At 50.2% G+C, this 21497-nt stretch overlaps 1 protein-coding gene across 10 annotated transcripts in view; it reads right to left on the bottom strand.

The window, feature by feature from the left end:
* KSR1 (kinase suppressor of ras 1) overlaps nt 1–21497 on the bottom strand; it is a 157869-nt gene that overhangs the window by 54646 nt on the left and 81726 nt on the right. For 9 of the 10 annotated variants that reach the window (XM_019646995.1, XM_019647000.1, XM_019646998.1 and 6 more), the window contains exon 2: nt 11661–11801. In XM_019646995.1, coding sequence (XP_019502540.1) covers nt 11661–11801 — 141 coding nt within the window. Of the gene's footprint in view, nt 1–2974; nt 3197–11660; nt 11802–21497 lie in introns of those variants that run through there. The other variant, XM_019647002.1, reaches the window with a different exon arrangement.

Genomic DNA, 21497 nt, shown 5'->3' with positions numbered 1-21497 from the left:
CCCCCGTGGTGTGTTGGGTTTGGCCCAGGGGCCACAGTTTGGCAACCCGTGATCTAGTGCGTCATTCAGCCACTCAACAAACACACATCCCCTATGTTGGGCTCCATCTCCTGGTGGCCCTGGGCCGCACTGCTCCTTCCTTCCCGCCTCCCAATATGCTGACATTGTCCAGCCCCCAGAACAATATCAGCAGAAGGGGGACACAGAGGAAGAGGCTTTCAGGCCGGCCCACATCTGCCATCTAGGCAGCCTGCCTTTTGTCACCTTTCTCTGTGTCATTAACACACATTTCCAAAACCACTCCTCCTGGCTGCTGTGTGAAAATGGCCAGACACGCCCAGCATTTGAGACACACACAGTCCAGTTTGGGGGCTGTGTGCTTCCCCTCAATATGTGCTACTCCCAAAATGAAGAGAGGAGATAGGTGGGTTTCTACAGGGGGTTCTTTACACCCAGAGTGTTTATTGATTGTGGGACAAAAAAAACCCCACTATTGTTCACTAGACTTCACAGTAAAACTCAAGTCAAAATGGGATACTATAAAACAAACAAAACAAAAAAGATTCAGGTCTGGGTAGGACAGTGGGAGGGTTTGCCAGCAGCCAAAGAGACACTAACCTGCGGGTGATGCTTGGCTTCTGGGGAACTGGCATATGGGAAAGTCCCTCCCTGTACAAGCAGGGCCCTGCTCCAGAGCAGAGCTTCAGAACCAGCAGGGTGGCAGTGGGGACAAGCAGGCTGGCAGCTTGGTGAAGAGGAGGGGCTCCAGAGGGAAGGTGAGTGTATACAGGGACACTTTTGAGAGGGAAAGGGGGAGCCGGCAGTAACTACCTGGGGACAGTAGCCCTAAACTGGGAGGGTCCCCAGCAAACTGGGAAGCCTGGTAATCCTATGCAGAGGGTGCAGGGAACGGGGTCTGGCATGGAATGTATCTCCCTGTGGGGAACCCCAGCTCTCCTGAGGGTAAAGGCACTGACAGAAATAAACAGAGGCCCTTGGGCATGGCCACGTCTTCAGCCATCTTTGTGACTTGCTGATCCCCAACTGCTCTCCCTTCCAATTCTCCCCCTGTTCAAACACACTGTTAGACGGTACCCAGACAAGTCGGCTGTCTTCATCTCCTGCCTCCTCCATACTTGCCGAGTGAGAGCTCTCAGGTCAGCCAGTGAGGCCCAGCTGCCAGAGGCTTGCAGAGAGGCCATCGGGGCTCAGGCACAGTGACTTTGCTTAGAGCCCTGGCACAGGCCTAGCCCTGGCGATGGGGTGTGATGGGTCTCTCTCGGGACCGGAAGCCTAATCACAGACCCCTCCACCAGAGAGGCATGTCCCAGCGTTCAGCATGGGGTCTGTCCTTTTGGCTTGTTTGTCCAGGTGGGGGATGCAACGGGCCGTAGGAAATGAGCCTAAATTGAAGATCTGAGACTCAGGCTGCTCCGCCTGAGGACAGGGGCCCCATTGTTTCAGAGCTACCCCATGGGTGTCCAACCAGGCAACCGAGATCTCTCGGGAGTTCCTGGAGGTAGGCAGCCCCTCGCTGTAGTTTTCCAGAAACCCTGTAAACAACTCTTGCCCTAGAGCACTGCAGGGAGCCCAAGGGAGCCCTGAGTGAATGGCTAGGACTCAAGCCAAGGAGGCCGTCACCAGAGTCACCAGGGTCTGAGGGCATGAAAGGGGCCAATGGATATTCATGAGGGTAGGAAGAGAACAGGAGAGAAATCCTTCTTCTGCCAAGGTCAAAGGCAGAGTTTGAAGGGACCTTAGAGACAATCTAGTCCAAGACTCATTTTACAGAGGAGGAAACTGAGGCCCAGAGAGGGGAGGGGACTGGCCTGGTCACCCAGAATAACAGTACCAGAACCAGGGCCGTGCCAGTGACCAACACCAGGATACACCCTACCCCATGGAGGGCGTTTTCCATGGTGGGCATCCCTTATCCAGATGTAAAGGTTTTATCCCTGCACAGGTTTTCCGAGGTGCTCTAAGAGGGAAGCCAAGGGGAAGACCTCCCTGAGGTCTGCCTTGAGAATCACCCGCAAAGGCGCTGGCCCAAGGAATGTCAAGCCATGTGCTCTCCTTGTGGGCCCAGAGCCCTGTGGAATCCAGAAGCAATGGGGTTCTGGGCTCATGACCTCATCTGGAGCCTGGCAAGTCCCTAATGTCTTTGTGGCTCAAAAGATGGCGGGTGGGCAGAAATCCTCAACTCCGTGTTCTTGCCTATCCCTACCCATGCCCACGTTGGTGACAGTGCACACATTTTGTCTTTTTGTAAAGAAGCAAATCCCACATCACCAGCTACACCCAAACACACAGCTTCTGAGACAAGGCCTAGACCCACCCAGGGCTGCGGCACATTGATTCTTACTCGGCTTCTCAACATGCTTCCTCTTTTCACAACCAGTCTAATCATAAAAATAACAACTACTGGTACTATCGCCACCCATGAAATGGCCTGGGCAAAACGCTGGTAGCTAAGGAGAGTGAGCTTCCGAGAGATTAGGTTACAGAAGACATAGTAAGTAAGTGATGGCGCCTGGATTGGACCCTGGTCCGTGTAACTCCAAAGTTAGCACTCAGCACCTCTACACGGTTTGGCCTCCCTGGCCTGGCTGATCAGGAGCACTGAGAGGCAGGATTGGGTCTGCATACAACCCCAGTTTCTTAAGTTCCCTACAGAAGGAGTAGGCTCAAAACAAACGCGTGCCCTGTTCCAACCAAAAAGCACCAAGAGGCCCAAACCATTCACTAGAAACATAGGGAAGATCTATTTTAGGAAGATTCTGCCCGTTTCCCAGACATTTGACCACAAGAAAAACAGGGAATGAAATAATGAAACAGAAGTCACACTCCACTCCAACATGCAGATTTCTCCAGGCATGTTCTCTAGTTAGCAAAGTAAAGGACTCAGAGCGCAGATAAATATACCCATTCCAGGTACTCATGGAAAGGGCGCCTGATCCCAGACCCCAGCACCTACCTCGCAATCCTCTGGCCTAGGCTGGTCCAGGCCTCGTGCTTCTCGCAGCACCACGGGGGACGGGGCCTCCGTGCCCCTGGTACCCTTGGACGTGACCCAGCTCCACAGGCAATGCATGGTGAGGGGCCCGAGCCCAGGGTCCCAGGCAGCCCCAGCCCCTGGTGCAGTGTCCCAGGGAAGAAAGAGGCAGGGAGAGTTTTTGTTTTCATGACTTGTAGTGAACAGTCACTACAGCCAAAAATAGTCTGTGCCTGGGAGCTGGGGAGTCAGCACATACCTCCCAGAGCAGGTGCTGGGTATGAGACACGCAGGCTCCAGCGGGCCTCGCTGCAGGGGACCAGGGACCCAGGCGCCCAGGATACCAGGCCACGGACACAGAGGTTTTCCCTGCCTTGCTGCTCCCTTCAAAAAGTTTGACTTGAGTCAACCAGGGGCATGATCACCTCCCTCCTCCCAGTGAATCATCCGGCGAACCCCCACCCCCACATGAACTCCAGTTCTCCCCAGTCCCCCTGCAGCTCTCACACATGTGGGGCTGGGTGGTTTGGACACCCACAGGAAGAGCCGTATGTACTACCAGCTATCAAAACTCACAGAACTGTCCACCAAAAGCAGTGAATTTTACTATATACAAATGAAAAAACAACGTAGAAAGTTAAGTGGCTGCCTACCGGTGGCTGTTGGGGTTGTTGGGGATTATATTTTCTTTTTTGAGCTTTTCTATATTTTCAAATTTTCCTACAATGAACAGTTGTAACTAGATTTGGAAAATGTCACTTTAAATTTTTTTTAAAAATGAAAGATGCTCAGGCAACAAGGTCCTATCTGTGAGAATTTAAAGAGAGAGAGAGAGAGAGAGAGAGAGAGAGAGAGAGAGAGAGAGAGCGAGAGAGAATGTGTGTGTGTGTGTCGTAACCCCACCTTTGGAGCCAGACTTCCCGGATATGAATCCTGGCTCTACCACTTACCATCTAGGGGATCTCAGGAAAGTGACACTGTCACTTAGTTTCTCTATTGTATACTGGGGATAAAAGCATTGTTTCCTGACATGGACTAAACATTTGTGTAGCTCCAAAATTCATGTTGAAACCTAATCCCAAGGTGATGGTATTTAAAGGCGGGGCCTATGGGAGGTTATTAGGTCGTGAGGGTATGGGATTACTGCCCTGGGAAAAGAGACCCTAGAGAGCTGTCTGGTCCCTTCTGCCACGTGAAAACACAGCAGAAGAGCAGCCATCTATGGACAAGGAAGTAGGTCATCACCAGACACTGAATCTATTGGCACCTTGATCTTGGACGTCCCAGCCTCCAGAACTTTGAGCAATACATTTCTGTTGTTTATAATAACCACCCAGTCTGTGATATTTTTTTTTACAGCAGCCTGAAGCGACTAAGACACTTCCTCATAAGATTATTGGGAGGACTGAAGGAGACATTCTATGTAAAGCTCACAGCTTGGTCCCAGGCACCCTGGGCCCACTCACTAAAGAATTATAGCATAAATTCATGGATAAACTACAGTTCAAAAGAAGAAAACGAAAAGAAAAGCAAACCAACAAAAAAGGCCGACTGCAGGAAAGGCACTGAAATGGTTACAGCGTTTCCTCTGAGTAGTAAGATTATGGGATAAATCATCAATAAATGGTAGTATATTGTTTTCTTTAATTTCTGCACTTTACATATTTTGAAAATGAACATACATGTAAATTACTGGATAGTAAGAAAAAAACACACTAAAAGGCCAAGAAGCAATGGTTATCTCTGTACAGGATCATAGATGACTTATTTTCTTTGCTTTTCTATACTTTCTAAAATAAATATTTATTACTTTCGTTCATAGTGAATGAAAAATATTATTAAAAACAACAACTGAGAGGGGCGGCCAGTTAGCTCAGGTGGTTAGAGCACAGTGCTCATAACACCAAGGTTGCCGATTCGATCCCTACATGGGCCACGGAGCTGTGCCCTCCACAACTAGATTGAAGACAACTACTTGACTTAGAGCTGATGGCTCCTGGAAAAACACACTGTTCCCCAATAAACAAACAAAACCAAAACAACAACAACTGAGGGATAGGCTTGCCTGTTATATTCTAGAAACATGATCTCTGCAGACCACCCCCAGGGTCTAGGCCTTTGGCACACCGTCTCTGAGCCTGAGGCCCCCTTGCCTCCCACACGGACACAAGAGTTCTGCACACTGATGGGCAATGGGACACAAGGGTCACCCCTGGAACCCCCAGAGGAAAGCCAGGTGACCCATTCCCTTGGAGAGCCGGTGGTGAGGGTGAGGGTGAGGGTGAGGGTGGGGTCCCGTGGTAGCAACTGTTATTGCTATCTGAGGGAGTGCAAGTGTTTCTTTGTGCATGCCTCTTCTTCTGTCAGCAAGGCTGTCTTTCCTCCAGGAACCCATTTCCTGAGTGCAGGTGGCCCTGACCCTGCAGGCCCTCTACCACACTGCCAAAGGGCTGAGCCCATGACCCAGTTTGGGCCAACTGGAGTGCTTTCTCTTCCTAGCCCTATGATTGGCTCTGATATGAGTACATCACCAAAGCCAAGCCAATCAAAGGCTTCCTTGGCATTTTTCAGCTACAGTTCCAGAGGAGGAAGCTCTGAGTAAGCAAGCACTACTACTACTGTGCTGGAAGGAAGGGAGGCTTAGCGGCTGGTGCCCTTCATGCCTGCCACGTGGAGGGGGCCCATCCAAGAAACAGGTCCTAATAGCATCATCTGAGCCCTTGCATCCAGATCTCCCTGAACTTCTATTACCTAAGCTGATAAAAGTCTCTTGTTTGCTTAAGCCAGTTGGTATTAGAACTTACTACAGAAAAGTTCTAGTAGGAGGATATAATAGCTTTTCCTTAGTAAGTCATACTATATCATCCCCCCATCTCTCCATCCATCCACCCATCCATCCATCCAATCAACAGACAGCTACTAAATACCAACTGCATCCCGGGAACTCTACTCAGCACTGGAGCTACAACAGCAAACAAAATATATAGCCGTTTTCCCTAGAGAGTTTATGTCATAACAGGAAACATAGAATGAAAAACAAATTCAAAAATAACTAAACCATGTCATTGAAATTGGTGAACAAGTGCGAAAAAGGAAACCGTATGCTGCCATGAAGTGGTGGGCATGAGTGACACCTAATTTTAGACAGGGTGGCCTCTCTGAAGGGCTGACTTCTAAGCTCCTGTCAGAGGATGAGAAGGCGCTGGCTGGGAGGGCATAGGAATTTCCAAGCAGAGAAAAGAGAACATACAAAAAAAGCCCTGGGCTACGACAGGAAACAACCTGACGTGTTCTCACATGAGGGGAAGAGTGGGGAGGGGCAGGAGAGAACATGGAGGCTGGCGATGAATATATGTCAGGGCCTTGAAGGCAGTGACGAGGGGGTTTGGATTTCATGCTGCGTGCAGCAAGACACCGAGGAAGGCCTATACTCAGAAAAGTGAGATGACTGGATGTGGGCTTTAAGGAAAACCACTCTTGGCTCATGAAAAATGTAATAAAGGGGAGGCCAAGAGTGGGTACAGAGAGCCGTGTACTTGCTACTGGACAAGTCCGAGCAGTAGCTAGGATTAGGGCGGTGGCAGTGGTGAAAAAGCGACACAGGTGGATTTGGGATATATATTTGGAAATAGAGCTTGTGGGATTTGCTAGTCAACTGAATGTGGAGGTTGAGGAGGCAGAAGGAATCAGAAATGAACCATCAGTTTCTACCTAGAGCAACTGACAGAGGAGTCGACAGGCTCAGAGAAGTAAGGGACTTGTCCAAGATCACACCACTGGCAAGTAACAAAATTAAGATGTAGTCTGCCTCCCAACACCAGTTCCTGGGTTGTCTAATCCCAGAGGTCATGCTCTTAAGCAATCTTGTTTTCCAATCTTGCTGCTTGCCCAAAGGCATAGAGCTGGAAGTGAGGGCCGCTGAAATTTATATGATGATTACAAAAAAAAAAAAAAAGGTAATGAGAGCAGAGAGTTTTGCTTTATATCATTAAAAGTGTGGTGTTGACACAAGACTTTTACAGTATCTCGCTGGTCATATCTGTTCTAGGGCAATCTTGCCTTTGAGGAGGAGGGACTGAACACAAGCTGACAGCCCAGGAGCTGGGGGGCCCTGGAGGAGGTTCAGGCACATACGAAGCCAAAGCCATCTCACAGCAGGGCTACTGGCACACAGTTTCCCTTAAGTCCAGCCCATCGCCAACAGAAATCAGTGGCAGTTCAGGAACCCCGACCTCAGCAGACCATCGGCAGCCTGAAGACCCTCCCCCAGAGACCCTTGCAATTCAACCTCCACAAGTCCAGGTGAGAAGTTCTGAGACACGTCAGCCCAAGACAGCACAACATTTTGGGTGATCTCATTTGAATTCAGTCATTCAACAAGACACCCACTGTATGCCAGAGTAGTGAACAAAAATGCCAGGTCCCTGCCCATATAGTACTTCCCGTCCAGTCGGTTTTCACTGGACTTGGCAGCTCAGAAATCCAAACAGTAAGGAGATGGGCTCACTGTTCAAAAGTGCCAACCAGTACAGGGCTACGCAGAACAGTGACGCTCATGATTTTTTCAGATTTCCAGAAACTAGGGGTACCCCTCCTCTCAAAGCTTTCAAAGAGGTCACTTTGGCTCAGGATCGGAAAAACAAATCACTTCATCAATTCGAGAGAGTGATGTACACAAGTTCAGTAAGGGCAGGAACTCAGGTGCATGGCCTAGAATAGTACCTGCCACACAACAGGTGGTACATACACTTACTGAGTGAGTGTGTGACCGGACCAACAGGAGAAAACAGGAGCGGGCCCTCAGCTGCGTATCTTGCCACATGTCATCCTCTCCTCCCTCGTGGCTATTTGCAGACGTGTATATCCCACCGCCCAGTAAGCTCCCGAGGATGCATTTTGTTCATATTTAATCCCCTGTGATAATTAATCTGGGTACAAGGTAAGTGATCAACGGGTGTAGAATAAATGGATGTGAAGGAAAGAAGGAAGGAGGGGAGTGAGGAAAGGAGGAAGGACAGAGGGAGAGAGGAAGAAAGAAAGGAGGGGAGATAGGGAGGGAGGGTAAGGGAAGGGGAGATGGAGAGAAAGCTCAATTTGATTACACAACTACATACGGTAGCCCTAGCCTGGGCTATTCTGAGTAAGATGTCAGATGACAAAATCATGTAGGGTTGACAAGCCTGGCTTTGGAGTCACAGGATGTGAGACTGAATCCCAGCTCAGCTATCAACGAGCTGTGTGATGTTAACACGTCACTTAACGTCTCTGAGCCTCAGTTTGCTTAACTATAAAACGGGATCATAGTGTCTTCCCCACCCCCCCACCCCAGGCATAAGGATTATACAGGATGATATATATACAAAGTACCACCCTGTGTGTGCCCCCCTTTCTTCCATATCCCAACTTCAGCACTTCTCCTGACTGGCTGGGTTACACCAGCATGCCAGTCCACTGCCCAGGCGTCCATCTCCCCATCCTAAGTGGGGAGAGCTCTGTGGTCCAGCCCCAGTGGGCGGGTACTGAGATCTCAGTTCCTCAGAACCAGGGCAGCCCCCAGCACAGATCCCCAGGGCGTGTGCTGTACTCTGAGGAGGCTCCCAGCTGCCAAAGAGCAAGGCCGTCACAAGTAAGGCCTCTAGCTTCCACAGGGAGAGAGGGTGGGGACAAGGGGATAGGACAGGGAGCAGAGGCTAGGCAAAAGGGCAGCAGGGGTTCAAGCTGATTAAAGCTGTACCCAGGAGCCAAATACCAGTTTACTTTTCTGGTTCAATTTTACAGAGCCTCCCGCTTCATACAGCCTATATTCCAGGGCCCACACAGAGCCACAGCCACTCCCAGCCAGTGGGACAGCAACGTGGTGGTGGCTGCGGCAGAGGTCAGGTAGCGTTCTTCCCCATCCCCAAGAGAATGCAAGGGTAGAAAAAAAGGGGAAAGAGAAACTTGCCCAGTCAGGGCCACAACAAAAACCCCCTTACTGGACCCACCTCCATCTTCCGTTCAAAAAAACACCACCAGTGAGGGCTTCTTCGGGGACCCTGTGGCCTGTGACTCCGGCCCTAGAATCCCAGCCAGTGCTTGCCACGTCCTTTAACAACTTCCAATAGGGAAATTGCTAAAGAAAAAAAGAAAAAAACAAAGGCTCCATGCCAGCAGGCTCTGAAATCATTTCCCCAGCTGCAGCCAGAACATGAAGCTGTGATTTTTTTTTTCGTTTTTTTAACCTGTGGGAGGGTGGAGGGGAGGTGGGAAGAGTCCTGCTGTGTGATTCTAGATGTTCGGGGAGGGGAAAGGGACCCTGCCTGTAAACTCACCCTCCTGCTCATCCCCTAGCTCCTCCAAACTCTGCCTCTGTGCAGGTGGTACTCGTCCCACGCCAGCAGGAGCACTATCTCACCTTTCACCCATCCCCTGGATGAATCTAGCCTTCCCACTACCAGGAATTTTATTTTCCTTCACACAAGTCTAATGTTTTGTCTCTCTGTCTATGTCTCTCTCATATACACACACTTCAACGATCTCCCAGACAAAACCCCAACGCCTGCACTTTGCGTGACCCTACCCTGTCGTCCTCCCCAGTCCTCCCAGACCAGGCCCTTTCAAACACTTCCTGTGAGGACGGTACCAGCTCTCTCAGACCTCCGGGTCTTTGCAGGTACTGTTCCCTCTGTCTGGTGTGCTCTTCCCCGTCCCGCCAAGCTGGCTCCTAGCTCTCAGGGAAGCCCCTGCCTGGCATCAGTCCTTCCTTGACCTTCGCAGCCCGAGTTCACCTGCTTGCTCCCACAGGCCCCAGGCCGGCTTTGGTCAGGACGCTTGGTGCCAGCTCTCAATGCGTGTGTTTCACCCCAGCCTATAAGCTCCTGGGACCAGGGAGAGTGTCTTTGGCATCCTAACTCAGCACGGGGTCCCACCAGGGCAGGCTCTAGACCTGCACTGACTAATACACAATAGCCGTATGTCTATTTAAATTAAAATTCATGATGATCCAATTTAAATTTCGGCTTCTTAGTCACCCTGTGCATAGTTCAAGTGCTCCATGGCCACACGTGGTTGGTGGCAGAACAATATAGCAAGTTTCTGTTGTCACAGAAAGCTCTACTGGACAGCGTCACTCTAGACCAAAGTCTGATGGGTGGGTAAATAGATGAAGGTGCCTCCCAAGCTACCTGTCTCTAACAACCCAGGAAGAAGGAGGAGGAATCAAAGGTCACGCGTGTCAGAAACACTGCCGCATCACTCACCCCGGAAACCGGGAAGCACAACCACCGCCCTGAGGTCACTTCCATATCTGTCCCCCCTCTTCATCCAGCAGAAAGGCACTGTTTCCTGGAACCCTTATGACCACAAACTAATGACCACAATCTAAAGCCAAAAGCTGAAATAATATTTAGATAACCCTCGAGAAACGGACCCCAGGAAGGCAGTATTGAAAAGGAAGAAGATTATCCACACACACGGCTATCCACACGTATGGTGTATGCATTTTCCTGAGGGAAAAATCAGAGCCCGAGTCAGGAAGCAATGAAGGGTTAAGATCAGCAGATAAGAGGTCAAGGGGACAAATCCTACCACACAAAGACCATCTCATAAGTGTGTGTGAAGCCGGCGGGGGGGGGGGGGGGGCGATATTTTGAGGGGGATTAATGGCAATGTGTTTTTTACTGTAATACAATTTTTTTTAATTTTTAAAAATGTATTTATTTAAAGTGTGTTCTTCCAGGACCCATTAGCTCCAAGTCAAGTAGTTGTTTCAATCTAGTTGTGGAGGACGCAGCTCACAGCGGCCCATGTAGGGAATCGAACTGGCAACCTTGGTGTTATGAGCACTGCTCTCTAACCAACTGAGCTAACCAGCAGCTCCTGTAATGATTTTTTTTTAAATTTAAACATTCGCCATATTGTTTGAGCACACCTCGTCTATATAATGAATTTCACATTACTTTTAAAACAATAGTGAGAGTCAAATCTTTTTAATTTTAGAATAGAAGTAAGGGATTTAAAAGATGGGGCTGGGCGACCTACTCCTGCCAAGTGTTGGTTTATTTATGGCCTGTGAGAGCTGTCCTGTACCTCTGACACTGGCGTATGTTATGCCCTCCATACATCCTGGTTCGTTAGTTGGTTAGTGGGTGGGTGAGTGGGTCGGTTGGATGAATGGGAAGAAGGAACAAAGGAAGAAAACAGTATATTATGGCAGTTGAACAAGAGAAAATTAAACGCACACCCTGTTTCCAAATCCCAAAGCCAGCACCTTCTAGCTATATGATTTTAAACAAGTTCTTCAACCATGCCACGCTTTAATTTCAAGTATGAAATAGCAATAGCGGTCGTAACTCCTTCACAGGGTTTTGTGAGGTTATCTATACAAAGTGTTTTAACACAGTGGCTGCCACATGGTCACTGTTCCCAGAAATGTTGGCTGCTGTCCTTATGGTGAACCAATGAATGACTAGTGTGGTCAGGCTGTCTGTCTCTCTCACTCATAAAGCAGTAGCACCCAGGACACACGCTAAACCCACATGTACCCTGGGTCCCTCCTGCTGCTGCTGCTGTCTCCCTCCCCACCCCCTCACCCCTTCCTGAGATGGAGCCGTCCTGGGCTTGGCATGTGGTCCCTTTGCCTGGCCCAGTGCTTACCCCAGCCCGACCTGAGTCCCCACGGCCCGCATACCTGCACCACCTCCGGCCTCACATTGAAGGTGTATAGCCAGTCACTGAAGCGAGGGTAGCTGTTGAGCTCTGAGGGCCTCTCACCAGGAGCAACACTCAGCTTGCACTGCCGCTGCTTGCAAATGTACCGGACCAGCTTCGCCTGCAGGGAGCCCAGGAAAGAAAAGGTTGGTTCATTCAGGGCACGTACACATGGCCGCCCTGAACACGCTCCAGGAGAGCTCTGGCAAACAGGGGCACTGTGAGAAGGGCGGGAGCCTGCTGGATTCCCCTTTGCTGCCATTCCAACAGCACTGAAGCAGGAAAGAGGGGACACAGGAGGAGAGAAGGATCTGGGAGAGCCAATAGGAAACCTGGAGAAAAACCCTTAAGCCGCTACCCCACCCAAGGCTGGCTCACACCGCCTCACCCTTGGGACCATGATCCTCAGAGAGTGACGGGCAAAACTGGTCTCAACAGAGGATACGGTTAAAACATAAGGACGTCCCGCCTGAGTGGGGGAGGCGTGGGGGAAGTTAGGTTGAGGGGGGTTAGTAATCAATGATATGGAAGATGTGGGAAGTTGGGGAGGATGAGTAAATCTTCTCCTTAGGATGCTTCCAGCCTAGAATCTGCTTCCATCCTAGAAAGGCTGCCTGGGTTGGGATGCAGGAGTCTCAGGCACACGCTAGCCCTGTGACCTTGGACAAGTTACTTAACACCCTGGCTCCAGAAAAGCCTCAGTTTCCTCTTCCAGAAAATGGGATAATAATAGCACCTCCCTCTCAGGGAGGCTGAGAAGAAAGGAATCACTCAGTGTGTGCCTGGCCCACGCATGCTAGCCATGGCTGTTGGGTTGCGTGTGGCATTCTTAGCAAGGGTCCTGACTCAGGTCTAACAATAGCCTTTCAAGACCCGCACCCTACAATGGATGCAAATTTCATAAGTGTGAGTCTATGCCTTTTTCAGGGGGAAAGAAAGAGTGTCCACAGCTTTAAAAAACTTCAAATAAAATAAGATTAACTAAGGTCAGCCTGGCATTCTCTTTGACAAACACTGGGCTCCAAGTGGGTGCCCCCCACTGTACTGAGGAATGCAAAGGTGGGGGCAAGACCTGCGGGGAGGGCAGAGCCCTGGGCTGATTAAAAAGATGGGGGGACGGACTCGAACTGGAACAGATGTAAATAAGTGCACGACCTGAAGAAGATCAGGGTCCTGGCTTGGCTGAGATCAAGTGACCCATGGACCCAAAGAGAGCTGCTGAAATGTTGACGAGATTCTGTTGGCCTCATATTGGTGACTTTCAAGTTTCACTGGAAGGCAAGTACCGCCTTCAAAGTCTTGTATGGGAACCCTGCCATTCAAGCCACTTCCCAGTCCAACTGCCCTACAAGGGTTTTGTGGTTAATACATCCCTTTATCTTTCATTTGTAAATATCTCAGTATGTTTCTCTAAAGGGTAAGCACTCTTTCTGTTAGCACAGTCTCAATATTAAACAATAGTTAATAATTTTAAATTTCAAATATCTAGGAAGGCCCCCCAATATCCAAACAGAACCTCTTGACCATTTTGGGACCATGGACCCCTTTGCCAGTCTGGGGAGATCCATCCCTAAGAATAATGCTCTTAAGAGCATAAAACAAAACACTGTGGATTGCAAAGGAAATGAATTATATGTAAATACATTTATCAAAATGTTATTTAAAATTGTGATAGGGAACTGAAAGCTTCTTTAGAAAAGCATTAAATAATATCTAGCAGTTGGTCTCATAGCTATCATAAGTTTGAAATGGTGACAAATGTAAAACTGCTTTTTCAGATAACCCCATAATTGTATCGTGACACGAAAAACAGCTGTGATTTCTACTGGTGACCGAATCACACATATTTGCTAAGACCAACTGTGTGCCTTGTTGCCTACATCCAAATTGAACAACATACTAAATTTCAGTTAAGGTTAATGGAAGGTAAGAAATGAAAGGCAACAACAATCTTCCCCTCCAAACTCATAGACCTCCTGGAATTCTCTCCATAGAGCCCGGTAAAGAACCTCTCTGGCTAAAGGGATGTGAGGCGTGAAGTGAGACTCCAGTGACAACAAAATCACTGCTTCTGTATCAGCCTTTCTGAAATCTCCCCCCAAAACTTGTTTGGTCCCAGGCTAACAATCTGCTAGACTCAGGGGCACTGGCCCTCTCCTGTGGCCTGCAGGTCTGTTAAGTCCTGCTATCTTCAGAGGGCTCAGTGGCAAGTGAGGACAATTGCTGGAGAGGAGACACTGAGTCGGAACAAACATAATTCCACTCAATTGTACATTCGATGTTTAGTGAAATGTAGACAGAAGCAAACCACGGCATTCCTGCACTACAAGACCCTCGGGGTACCCAGAGCAGACATTACTAATCAAACATTCTCTGCTGAGGCTTGACACCTGAGCAGACATTGCAAATGGAACACTCTCTGCTGAGGTGGGCAACTCCAAGTCGTCACACAAAAAGTGCATTTGCTGTCCTATTATGAAACCTAAGCCTCTGGGAACATCTTTAGAGCATGAAGCGCATAAACGGTGAAGGCATGATTGTCTCTTGTACCCTAAAGGGCTAAGTGGAGGCACTAATGTCCCACTCCGTCCATCCCTCTCAGTGTGACCAGAGGCCAATTCCAAAATCAGGGCCCCAGACTTCTTTCCCAGGCTCATCTCCACTCCACCGCTGGCCCACCCTGCCCTCCAGGTGCACATGCACCTAGGTGCTATTCCTCAAATACTGCCTATACTTTCCTACCCCCTGGGCTTCTCTGCTGAAAGTGTCTTGCTCTGGCCAGAAGCCCCTCCCTCTTCCAGCCACAGTGTCCTTGGCCTCGGCAGGCCTTCCCAGGCCTGATTCGAGTTCCCATCTCCCTTTCTGAGTGCGCTGTCTGCGTGTCTGTGGCAGCCCCTATCACAGTGGGCCTCATAGTCAAGCTTCTGACACGGTCTCTGCCAACAGACATGAGCTCCCAGGGCAGCAGACACAGAACAGGCTTTGGGGTTCAACAGAATCTGGGTTCAAATCTAGATTCTTCCATTTACCAGTTGTGTGACCTCAGGGAAGTTTGTTAATGTTTCTGAGTCTTGCTTTTCTCACCTGTACAACAGGAGTGATAATATCTAGCTCATGGCCTGTTGGGAAGATTGAACTATAAGTGTGGAAACCCATACTAGTCTCCCTATTATTATACATCGGTGCAGGGGCTGTGCCTACCTCATTTGTGACTGTACCCACACACTTATTACTGCACCTGGAACATAATATGTACTCAAAAATCCTGAGGAAGGAAGGAAGCAAAGAAACCCATGGGCCTTATCCTTGTATTAAAATCTTTCTCACAGCTAGTCCTTCCCTCCACTCCAAGCTGCTCTCAAACCACAGAGCTGACCAAAGAGCTTCAAAGAGCTGACCAAAGACAGAAATAAATCAAATAATTGTGCTTAGTCTAAACCATTCTTTTCCACATTAACTGAAGAGGTCGGGCTGCCGGTACTGACAGCAGCCGCAGTGAAGGCCGTCCGTCACTGGCATTGAGAGTTCCCAGGGCCGTGCCCCTGGGAGACGGTGAAAAACACATATGTTCTGCATAAGGCTTGGGCCATCACAGGTCAGCGTCAAGGTCAGGCAGACTGGCCTCAGCAATGAGCCAGCATTTGGGGATTTCCCTCGTTCAGCACCTTCCAGCGTGTCCAGCCCTTTCAGCCTCCAGGAAGGTTCTTCCCAGTGGCCCCTCAATTTCCACAGCTCAGTGCAGATATCCATTCCTCCAATGAAAGGCCTTCCCCAAGCCCTTCAGCCCTCCTCCTTAGCCCCCTTTCCCTCTCCTCCATGAGGTCACACATCGCAGTTCTAATACATGACTTGTCTGCTTCCTTCTTTAGGCTGTTAAACTTCATGAGGCGCCAGGGGCCCGGTCTGTGTTCTCGGTCCCATCAGAGCCCCAGGAGCCAGCTTAACACCTGGCATATAAGATTTGCTGCTGTAAAACCTTTGTTGAATGAATAAACCAATGAAAACACAATACATTTAAAAGCCCCGACAGGCATGTACGTTTACCAAAATGACAATGGAAAAAAAATGGCAATTAGGTAGGTGATGACTCAGGAGCCTGAAAGCCTCAAACACCTAAGCCAGTTCCCCAGAAGAGGGGTGAGCAGTTTCTTTGTTCAAAGGCTGTATGAGATCCCTGCTACAGAGTCCAAAGCAGCCCGTGGGTAGCACGATGCAGACCTTGAAATGATTCCTCGCTGCACCCAGTTAACAACCCATCAGCCTACCCAGCAGTGCCCTGTAACCCATTTGCCAGCAGGGCTGGTGTCCTGGCAGATGCTACCCTCCAGGGCTCAGAGAGAAGGCATGACACCTGCAGGTCTGGGGTTCTGCTGAAGCAGCAAAGCTGTTCTCATTCACAAAGGATGGAGGTGCCCAGTGTGCAGCAGCTACAACTGAGAAAAAGAAGGCTGCTCTCACTTTTTGGAAAGTTGGTCACAGTCACAGAAGCACCCAGGGGCTACTTTCCCAGAGAAACCACAGTGGGGCCCGCCAGCCCAGCCCCAGGGGCCTGCAAGAGGACCTTTTATGGGTAGCATCATTTTCTCTTAACCACAAAACCACAAGATATAAATTTTCCGGAATAGAAAAGCACCTGGGGTTTCAGCGATGGAACTAGCAGTAAGAGTCATTAGTACCCTGGCCGTAAGGGAGGACCTGGGCTGAAACTGAAGTCTCACTCACCCCAACCCCAATATTCTTTGGCTTTGTACGTGTGTGCCCTACCCCTGCTCTGACGCTCAGCCTGTTTTACAGAAAGAGCAGAGGTGCATCATGTCAGCCCGTAAGCAGTTGGTGGGTATTACCAATACACGGTACACAGCAGGTGCTCACTAAGTGTTCTAGGCTGAAAGATCTACGCTGTGGTCCCAGCTCTGACATTTAGATCAAGGATCTAGGGGAAATCCCCCTTAGCTCCCCTTTAATCTTACCACCTATACAAAGGATATCATTTTATGGAAGTTGAAGCCAAAATAACTAATGTAAGAGTGCTGGGGACAACAACAACAAAAATACATACAAGTCCTGCTACGTTACCGTTGGCTACTCCAACCATATTCAAGAGGAAGCGAAGCTCTGTGAGGAAGAACTCTGGCTCTTGAGACAGACGGACCTGGGCTCAAAGCCCCTCACCACCACACTCCCTCAGCAGGTGAACACAGATTTAACCTCGGTCTTCCCACCTGTAAATTGGAGTTGGTCTGCTTCAAAGGGCTGTTGTGAAGAATTACATGAGAAAATATGAATGTAAGTAAGATGTTCGCATGCTCAGGGATAGCTGTGGTAGGTAGCAGCCTCATCAAGCTAAGTCTTCGGGGTCTCTTATACCCCGGGCAACAGGGAAGATGTGGGTGGGGTCACACCCATTTCAGAGATGGGTCTAAAGAAGAACCCGAAAGCTGGTGTTGGCCTTTACGACAATGCTGGTGAAGGCACAGATTAGGTACATTTATTTTAAAGGCATGAGGGCCAAGGCCTAGGTCACTGGTTGACTCCAGGGAGCCTGAGTCCCCTCTCTCCTCAAAGTGCTCGCACCTCCACCGTCAGTGGTGGAGGCCGTGGCCACAGAAGAGCTACATCGATCCCAGAAAGGCCACTTGCTCAGACGAGCACCTGCGCCCCTAACCTGGCATTCTGATCAACCTCAGAGGTGATCTGCCCCCTCTAGCTGCTCCAGTGTGACTCTAACACAGGCCTCCCAAACAGAGGCTGCCATGAGCATCACTTCCGTGGAGGTGAAGTTCGTCACATATCTCTGAAAAGCAGACACCTGTTAGATCTCCCAAAGCACATGCCATGGAAAGAGAGAAACTTCCGCAGGAAAAGGAAGCAGCTCCCAGAACTGCAAAGGACGCAGGAACACGAGAGGCCTTACACGTCTGCTCTGCTCAAAGGTGCCACATGCAGGGACTGCAGCCTCTCCTGGGGAAGGCTGTTTCCTTGTCTTTCTTCCTCTATGTTGGACCTGAACCCACCTCCCCTGTAGCTGGCACCCACAGGTCTCAGGCTCACCCTTCAGAATGTATCACGGTTGTCACAGGAGACCCACGGGCCAGGCTGATCTGGGACGTAGGGTTCCTTTGTGGCCATAGAACTGACATCCCTTGGAGGCAACCACAGTGGGCTGGAGTGGTAGCTGCTCTGCCCCCCACAGAGAGAGGGCTGAAACGGTTGTCCTAGCAGAAACCTCTTGCTGGCTTCCCAGGCTCGCTAGCTGGCTGGGGGCCAGCTATTGTGCTGGCCAGCCAGGCGGTGCAGTGGTAGTAACCAGGCAAACGTCCCACCTGATGCACAGGTGTTCCCATACCTGTTTACCATCAGCATCTGTTCTGACTGGTTGGGGCCATGCCTACCACTAATTAACTGTTCCATCACTCCTAGCGGGAAACATGGGCTTGGCAGCCAGGAAGACCTAAGGTCTACTCCTGAGTCACTTACCAGCTGTGTGGCAGTGACCAGTTTACTTTATTTTAGTTTCCTCATCTGTGAAGTGGAGAAAATAATATATGCTCCACAGCTGAAAATTCACTGCGGGATTCACGTACACAAAGTGCTTCGTCCAAGATCCAGAACAAGCGAAGTGCTCACTAAATAGGATGCTGTTAGTATTCGTCCTGTTCAGCCCAAAAGCACGGCCTTGGTGGGGAGTGTCGACTTGCAGCTAGTGCTGCCTGGGTTACATCTGACCCAAGCTTTTGCACCGCTGCAGAAAACATGTCTTTCCAGACAATCGACTGCAAACAAAGTCAGCTGCACCCTAAAATGTCAGTGCGTGGGATAAGGAAGTCCGTTCTGTGGGTGACCCCCAAACCCATGATCCAGGCTATGGAAGTGGCCAGATGCTAAGACGTTTGTTACCCTAACCCTGACTCAGGTGCTGGCTGCCACAAGACCCTGAGCAGATGGCTCCTCTTCCCAGTGTCCCAGGTCTTTACGTCTCAAGCAAGGCAGGTGGTTCAGTCTATAAAGACAGATGTGACAGATGTTGAAATACAGCTGGCCAACTGACCCCCCCCAGGCATAGGCGGAGATGGGCACCCACGTACACCAGCAGGCTCGCTCAATTATGGAAATCATGTCAATGCTCAAAGACCAACCCTAGTGGTAACAATGCTCTCTTCTGTTTAGGTAGCACCTTATCCCCCTCTCTCCTCGGATTCTCAATGAAAATTCCGGGAGGTAGGAATTGTAGTAGATCCCTGACAGCACAAAAGTGATGTCCCAACCTTCGCACAACCTGAAAGCTGGCAATGTCCCTGAGCGCATCATTCTTCCCACAAAACAGTTTACATGTAACTGAAAACACCACAGATCCTTCCAGACTCTTGATGGGAAGTGTTCAACAGCAAGTGGAGGAAAATAGAGCTATGTCGAGACGTGGATGCCGGGTGGCCTGCTTGGCTCACTCACTGGCTAAGGGAAGCCCACCCATCCTGCAAACAGTAATGCACAATTCTGAGTCCAGCCACAGCACAATGACCAGCTCACCACCTAGGTCACTCACAAATAGGCAAGCCACACGTCACTAGCCCTGTGAGACTTACAGGTATAATTGAGTATTCCCATCTTACAAGTGAGGACACTGAGGCATCAAGAGCTTTGCAAGTTTCGTGAATTGTGAAGGGACTGAGGCCTCAACCCAGCTGTTTCTTTGTACCACACCATCTCCCAAAATGACTCCTGCTACCCACCCTCCTAGCTCCGCTAAGCTGTCCTGACTGGCACAAGCAGGATGGCAGTGGGCAGGGCCCCCATCTCTTGTGGCCCGCAGCCCCAAATCCAGCAATGCCCGGACTGCTCCTGGCAGTGAATCCTCTGAATAAAAGCTACAGACTGCCCCTGCACTCTCCAAATGTGTCCAGTCACACAATGGGCCACTGCCTACCCTCTGGGCTACACCTGATCCCTGATACCAAACCAGCTCTTAATTCACTAAAACCAGCCACCATCCTGCCTGGTACCTGGGGCCGCCCCTTTCAAGGAGATCCCAGCATGCTTGCAGAATGAGGTGGGGCACCTAGTTGGCCACTCCACACTTCCATCCCCTTTCCCTCGGCTTACTCAGTCAGCAGGTGTCATTTTTGTACCAGCCTGCAGATCACCAACACTTAAGGGACCCTGACTCCCTCCTCCCAGATAGGCAGCACTGAACTCTTTTTTTTTTTTTAAGATTTTTTATTGGGGAATTGGGGAAGGGGAACGGTGTTGGGGAATCGGGGAAGGGGAACAGACAAGTTGCTGTCCTTTTGTTCTTCAGTCTAGTTGTAGAGGGTGCAGCGTCACTGGCCCTCATGTGGGATCTGAACCGGGGCCCTGCTGCTCAGAGCTGGCATCCTAAGCTGACTTCTAACCAATGTGCCACTCAGCCAGCCCAGCACTGAACTCTTAAGATGATGTCCATAGCAGTCTTTTCTAGTGCCAGGTCCCTGTCGACCCCATCCCAAACTTCAGGAAATCATCAAAGCTCTTGCAACTTCCTCCAGCCTTCCCTTGAGGGTCCCTGAAGCTGTCACTCCTTCCCCAGCACCACCGGCTCTGCAGACGGGGCCTCAGGGCTGGTCCCTTACTTCTTCTCCCTCCTCCCCAAAGCTGGAGTATGTTCCTGGGAACTTCCTGCTAGCCCAGGCAGCTAAGTGGTCTGGTCTGGCTCCCATGGCCAATGTATTACAAAATTACTTCTGAGAATGTAAGGAGGCCTCTGGAGGTCATGATGCAGCTGACAGCTCCATACACAGGCACGGAATGAGTCCAGCCCTCAGCCCCCAGCACTGCCAAGACCCGCAGAGCTCTCAAGGGTACCAGTGGGGCTGTCATTAGAGGGAAAGGGGTAGAGCGGGCGACAGCACCAGGGAAAGTGGGGCGAGGAGAGGAGAAAGTGACCTCAATCCCCAAGCCGGGCATTTCACAACCAACCATCCTTTGTCTGTCTGTCTCCGTTCTGCACCCGTGCTCTCTGGGGAAGCTGCCAGACGTGTGCATTTGTGCAGAGACGATCTCCCCACCAAGCCTCCCTCCCACCAGCAACCCTGCCCTGACGTCAAACTCAGAGTCGGGAAACTTCAAACACAAACAAACAAGTCTGCCCCAGACCACAAGTGGAGCCGTGCCCAAGGAGGCCGGGGCGAGAGGGCCACAGCTGGGAACTCGGGCTTCCCGCCCTTCCCCGGCTCCACAGGGGCTGTGGACTCCAGACCTGACAACAGGCTGCAGATGGGAGGTTCAAATCCAAATGGGATCAGTCTTTGGCCTGGCTGATGGGTTTGAGTGCCCACTGGGGCTGGCACAGAAGTGGGTGCAAAAGACCCTGCCCAGAAGCAATGCCAAATTAGTTAACTTCCTCTGTGCAATTAGCACCCCCATTAGATACCATCACCCATTCTAATTGCTCTGGTAGTAAGTATGAGCAGACAGGGCAAGGAGAGATTGACGTGGCTTAGAAGCGCATGTGAAGCCTCCTGGAAGAGATGGAGCTAGAGCGGGGCGGGATGGATGGCCAAGGAACTCCGTTTTCCCAGCAACACCTGCTATCTCATCTCAGGCTCCACTGAGGTCGTGACACTCACCAGGAAAGGTTTTTAAGAGGAAGGCATTTCCCTGACCGAAATAGCCTCCTAGACAGCTTCCACTTGAGAACTACAATTGAATGAAATAAAAGTGCTCTTCAGAAAAACCATCTTTACCCTGAAAAGTCAGTGAATGAACTATCTCGGGGCTGCCTTTCCAGTTATGTTTCCAGCCTCAATTCAATACTATGGGCCTCCAAATGCCAACCCCCCCC

This window comes from Hipposideros armiger, unplaced genomic scaffold, assembly GCF_001890085.2.
Source record: "Hipposideros armiger isolate ML-2016 unplaced genomic scaffold, ASM189008v1 scaffold_108, whole genome shotgun sequence".
Classification (NCBI taxonomy): domain Eukaryota; kingdom Metazoa; phylum Chordata; class Mammalia; order Chiroptera; family Hipposideridae; genus Hipposideros; species Hipposideros armiger.
Note: the sequence above shows the minus strand (reverse complement) of the source record. Positions and strands in the feature narration are given on the sequence as shown.